This window comes from Mirounga leonina, unplaced genomic scaffold (genome assembly GCF_011800145.1).
Source record: "Mirounga leonina isolate KUSES-001 unplaced genomic scaffold, KU_Mleo_1.0 Mir_224, whole genome shotgun sequence".
NCBI lineage: Eukaryota > Metazoa > Chordata > Mammalia > Carnivora > Phocidae > Mirounga > Mirounga leonina.
Genome location: NW_023270615.1, coordinates 15,726,204 through 15,732,203, shown reverse-complemented (window position 1 = coordinate 15,732,203; position 6,000 = coordinate 15,726,204). Strand labels below are relative to the sequence as shown.

Sequence of the window (6,000 nt, the reverse complement as noted above, 5' to 3'; positions counted from 1 at the left end):
GGGGCTGGCGCTCTACCTGCTCGCGCTGCGGGCGCTCGTGCAGCTCTCGCTGCAGCAGCTCGTGCTGCGCGGGGCCGCCGGCCGCCACGCGGAGTTCGACGCCCGCCGAGCCAGGTACCCGCCGCTCCCGCCCGGCCCGCGCGTCCGGCTGCGGCCGGGGCCCGGGGCTGCGGCACCTGCGGGCGCCCGCCCCCGCTCCTGCCCCGGGATCGCCCGGGATCGCCCGGGCTCGCCGGCGCCCGCGGCCGCACGTGGGGCGGGGCGGCCCCGCGCGCCCCTGCCCCGGAGTCCCCGTTTAGGGATCGCGGAGCTTGCCTTGCGCCCTGCGAAGCCGGGAGCGCAGCCTGGGGGGGGCGGGGGGGGCGGGGAGGGTGCCCGGGTCGGGGGGGGGGGCTGCACTGCGCTGGCTTGGCCGCCTCCGTTGTGCCCTCTTGCTCTTGGAGGGTTGGTAGTCGTCCCCCATCTTCTGCAGCGACTTCCACTTCTCACTAGCCTTCCTGCTTTGGAAATGAGATGGGAAGCGACATCTGTGTACCTAGGCCGTTCTATAAATTCGCTTCGGGGGGTAAGGCAGTGCTCAACTTCCTGAGGGTCCCAGCCCTCACACCTGTAAGCCGTGGCGGCTTTTTCTGAAAGACTGCACGTTCAAAATCTTACACTTTCAGAGGTTCTGAGATTCCTGGAGTTTGTCCTTGGGCCCCTGGCGTGTGACATTGGTTGTTTCTTTTTTGTTTTGTTTTAAAGAAGGAGAGAGACTTTTGAGCCTGCTAGGGAAGGTGATCAAAGTCAAAGGTATCGTAACGCCAAGTGTATCAGAGCTCCTAAGGTCATAAGCTAGCAGAGTTTTCAACAGCCGCTGTGTTTTAAAAAAACTTTTGACTACAAAGTGCTGGAAGCTTATTTTCTTAAGGACTTTCTGGAACACTCCTCCCCCACTCCCTTTTTGCCTGCTTGGAATGCAGTGAAAACACAACACGTTTTTTGTTGTTGTTTGGTTTACGGGTAGGGTTGGCTTTGGCCTGAATTGAAGTTATTAGGCCTAGTGTGCAGTGAGATGGCTGAGTCCATTCTCAGCGATCAGAAGTTTTCTTTTCTTATTCAACCTCTTGCCTTAATTGTCTCTGCTCATTGGCTTCTGCTACTTAGAATCAGTAACCCTCCAGAGTGTGGCACAATGAAGCTGGATTCTTTCTGTCCAGCCTTCAAGCAGCTGCATGTTTAGAATAGAATCCCTGGTCTTTGTGTTGATTTGATATGGGGATAGGGAGAATTTGGGAGTGGGGTGGGTGGAGAAAACTCTGAAGGGAGGAACTCCCGGGAGGCAAAATAAAATGATGGAACCTTACAAGTGATTTTCACAGGGTAACTGAAATAATAAAAGTCAGCCCCCCCCCCCCCCCGCTTTTATTTGTGTAAGAAGTCGGAGAACCTGTTTGCGCAGTGGGGTCGGGAGGGCATGCAGGAAAAATCTGCCCTGTGTCAATGCCAGTTCTCAGCCTAGCGCTCCTTGTCACCGTCATCCTTTCGGTTTCTTCCAGGGATTACCTTGAACACATAACATCCATTGGCCCCAGGACCACAGGAAGTCCAGAAAATGAAATCGTGACAGTCCATTACCTTTTGGAACAGATTAAACTGATTGAAGATCAGAGGAACAGTCTTCACAGGATTTCGGTCGACGTGCAGCGACCCACAGGCTCCTTCAGCATTGACTTCCTGGGGGGTTTTACGAGTTACTACGACAACATCACCAACGTCGTGGTGAAGCTGGAGCCCAGGGACGGAGCCCAGCACGCGGTCCTGGCCAACTGTCATTTTGACTCCGTGGCAAACTCACCAGGTACGGACCTGGTCTTTAGTCCTGTCAGAGTTGCCCATCAGTAAGCCCAGAAAGCTTATTAACTCCAAGCTGCTTGGGCAGTTGTTCAAGATAAAGATGCAGACCCTCACCATTCACTCAAGTGCTTGCTTGCTCTATTTTTTGAATATCCATGCCAGTAGCCCAGGGGCTGGACGTGGAATGTTTCCAGTAGGTCGCAGCTGCTTTATCAGCATTGCCAGTCCTGTGTCCCTGAGTCCCAGGGCTAGGTTCCGCCACTTGAAGTGTGCACTCAGCTAGGTGTTGTATGAGGCTTTGGGGAGTTGGGATGAAGGAAGGGTTTTTGCCTTCAGGGAATGCAGGGTTTGGAAGACAGCTCTCGTAGCAGGGAGGAGTTTGGTTCACTGGGGATGCCATACTCTGAGAATATCTCATTAATCTATAAACCTTGCTCTGAAAATACTTCGGTAAAATAGAATACCTGATGTTTAGGACAGTGCCTGACACAATAAATACTTGCAGAATGAATGAGAATTCCCTAAATTAGACTTGCATTTTTAAAAATAAGATTCACGAGGGAGATGTTTTCAGTAGCTGGATTGTAAGTAGGGATGAATAGAAAACCCTGTCTTTTGTCACAGGAGTAAACTTAGCTGATCGCCACTGATCAGAGACAGAGGTGGCGCCAGATGCTGGGCTTCTAGCCTGTCAGTTCTTTGAGCTACATTTGAAAGGAAGGAGAGTATTAGCGTGTAGTTAACGTTCTTTTTGGCAAACTACCTAATCTCTTCTTTGCTCAGTTTCTGGTCTGTAAAACGGAGATAGTAGTACTCTCAGGGCATGGAAAATCTTTTTTTTTTTCCTCCCCATTGTTATTTGATAGTAATTCTGAGTTGCTTGAACTTACAGCACGCTCATATGAACATCTAGAGTTGTACAAAAGATTAAAAAAATTGCTTGATAAAGTGATTCGTACTAGGATGTCTTTAATCAGAAAGCTTGCCAATTGCATTTAGAATGTGGCATGCTTTTTCAAGTATCCGTGTACAAACATCTGTTTTATAAAGTCAGAAATACCTTTGTGTGTGCTTAGGGCAACCAGTAGTCTTTTATGCCTATTTCTTTTTTTTTTTTTAAGATTTTATTTATTTATTTGAAGAGAGAGACATAGTGAGAGCAGGAACACAAGCAGGGGGAGTGGGAGAGGGAGAAGCAGGCTTCCTGCTGAGCAGGGAGCCCGATGCGGGGCTCGATCCCAGGACCCTGGGATCATGACCCGAGCTGAAGGCAGATGCTTAACGACTGAGCCACCCAGGCGCCCCTTTTATGCCTATTTCAACGAAGCTGTAAATTAAGTGTCTCCCTGGGCCCACTATTACAATGCTTAAATTCTTGGATGGGACAGATTAACACCATGGTTATTTAAGAGCATTATAAAAGGAAGGTATGTATGCAAGTATCAGAAACATAGTGCTGGTTATTACAAATCGCATACATGGAGTCCAGGAAGGAAACGATGGCGATTTTGTGGGTCATTGGAACCCATTTTTAATTAAAATTTTATAAGAATACCTAGCCAACAATTTCAAGGAAATTCCTGTCAATTATAAATTGTTCAAGTAGTTGAAAATAAATAAAAATAGCTAAAAAACACAGTATATCCTTTTAGTGGATGAACTCCGTGAAACACAGAGATACATATTTTTTTTTAGTTCTTTTCAGCAGCGTATCTGGAACTTCAGGAACTGCTGTACCATTTGGAGTAATGTTACCCACAGAAAGGCCTTAAATGTCTTCTTGGGTTTGCTGCATGGGTCCAGGGTGTTGGTAGAAAAGCGTGAGTTATTTCAGTGGCAGTTTCAATTTCAGGGTTAATTCTGACTGGAAAGTGATGTTGGCATATCACCCGCCCTTAGAGATGCTGTCCTCTAACTACCCCTTTTTTTTTTTTTTAAGATTTTATTCATTTATTTGACAGAGAGAGAGAGAGAGAACAAGTAGGCAGAGAGGCAGGCAGAGCGAGAGGGCGAAGCAGGCTCCCCGCCGAGCAGGGAGCCCGATGCGGGGCTCGATCCCAGGACCCCGGGATCATGACCTGAGCCGAAGGCAGCGGCTTAACCGACTGAGCCACCCAGGCGCTCCTCTAACTACCCTTTCTGAAAGGTATTTAATCCGGGGCCCCTGGGTGGCTCAGTCCGTTAAGCATCTGACTCTTGATTTCAACTCAGGTCATGATCTCAAGGTCGTGAGATCAAGCCCCATGTCAGGCTCAGCCCTGGGAGTGGAACCTACTTGGGATTCTCTCTCTTCCTCTTCCTCTGTCCCTCCCCACCTCTCTCGCTCCAAAAAAAAGGTATTTAATCTTCTCTAGCCCCGTTCTCAGTTGCCAGAACCATTAAAATAAAGGAAGGTAAGTAGACAGATTAATTTTTTTAAGCAACCCTAGATATATTTCTTTCAGTTTTCCTTTTTCTCACTTTGAATAAACATTTTATTGTTTGCTGTTTACGTTAAAGTAACTCAGAGTCTCAAAGTTAAAAAAAAAAAAAGTCATTTCCTTTGGTTGCCAGAAGGTGTTACTTTTTACTGATAACTGGGTAGATTTTCTGCTTGATAATAATTAGTTAACGATTACTTTGTTCACTTTGATTAAAATACAGTTTAGTGATCACTACCAAGACAGGGATGGCTAATTAGTTTTTTCTTGAGTAGGAAGGGGTTCTGGAATGTAACAGTGCCCAAGCTAGCATTTTAGCTCGTTGCAGAGCCTTTCTTAAATTTGTAAAGAGAAGGAACAATTTAACACTGGATGCGGACCACATTTTCTTGTAATCCTCATAACACACCCATGAGATAACTATCATTGGTCTTGCCCTCCAAACCAGGAAATTGTAGGGTAAATAACAGCTAGAATTTACTTCCAGGTCTTTCTTGCCCTGAAACCCATGCTAAATTCTGCAGCACCCTCCCTCCCCATGCGTAAACGCAGAAATGCTCTTGCCTGGATTATTGCTGTGTCTTGTTTACCTACACTTGAAACTTTTTAGTATGTTAGATTTCAAATTGTACAAAAACAGAATTGTTTGACCTCAGCGTACCCATCACCCAACTTCAGAGACCCGATCTTGTTTCTTTTCCCCCACTCCTGCACCTCTTGGTTATGTTCAAGCAGATCTCAGCCTTACTGGTTTCTCTGTATTTCAGTCGGTATCACTGAAAGATAAGGAGTCTTTTTGGACATGCTCAAAATACCATGAATTACCTCACTAAAAAAACTTAATAATTCCTTAATATCATCAAATGTCCAGTTAGTTCCTTTACCTTTTATAGTGCCTTAAAAAAAATCAAGGTATTAAAGTCATCATTATAATTACCTTTAATAAATCTGTGAAGTTTCTGAATCAAGAAGTGAAGAGGTCTGCTGAGGGCCTCTGCTTTCTCGCTGCTGGGAGTGGGGATGCTGTTTAGGTCATTGGTCTCCGTCCTGTGTCTTATTAGATATGATGTCTTCTTTGTATTTGTTCATCACATAATCCCTTTCATCACATGAGCTTTAAAAAATGCGACACCACCCCATTGCCCCCCCCCCCCCCCCCCGCCCAACCCCGTGAATGTGGAGGGATGTGCAGCTTTAGGACTATGGCAGGAAAGGCCCCGTGGTGGCTGGAGATGATGGAGGAAGCCAGGGCACCAGACAGGAGACTATTACTGTGGACGTGGCATGAGGAGAGAACGGAGCACCTTGCCTCGGGGTGATGAGAATGCCACTTGTCAGTATTAATTGAGGTCCCACCTGGCTGCTGATTCAACAGATGTGAGTGGAGTGACGGCTCAGGGCTAGGCACGGTTCCGCACCAGTCCGCAGGCGACCCAGACCGAGGGTCCCAGCCCTCCTGGAGTGAGGCGGGGCCGGCGGCTGCTGTTGTCAACCAATGGTGGCAGAACAGAGCTGTGCTTCTGGTCTTGCAGCCATGGTGGTGCTTTTTTTTAAAGTAGGCTCCACGCCCAACATGGAACCCAACGTGGGGCTAGAACTCCTGACCCCGAGATCAAGACCTGAGCCGAGATCAAGAGTTGGACGCTTAACCAGCTGAGCCGCACTGTGGTGCTTTCTTTTTTTTTTTAAAGATTTTTTTTTTTTTTTTTTTATTTGAGAGAGAGAAAGAGAGAGAGCATGAGAG

At 47.3% G+C, this 6,000-nt stretch overlaps 1 protein-coding gene across 1 annotated transcript in view; it reads left to right on the top strand.

Moving 5' to 3' along the window:
- Position 1: 1 nt before the first annotated feature.
- Positions 2-6,000, top strand: part of ERMP1 (endoplasmic reticulum metallopeptidase 1) — a gene marked incomplete at its 5' end in the record, with an annotated part of 41,739 nt that continues 35,740 nt past the window's right edge. The window contains 2 exons of the mRNA XM_035028973.1: positions 2-114; positions 1,539-1,840. Coding sequence (XP_034884864.1) covers positions 2-114; positions 1,539-1,840 — 415 coding nt within the window. The remainder of the gene's footprint in view (positions 115-1,538; positions 1,841-6,000) is intronic.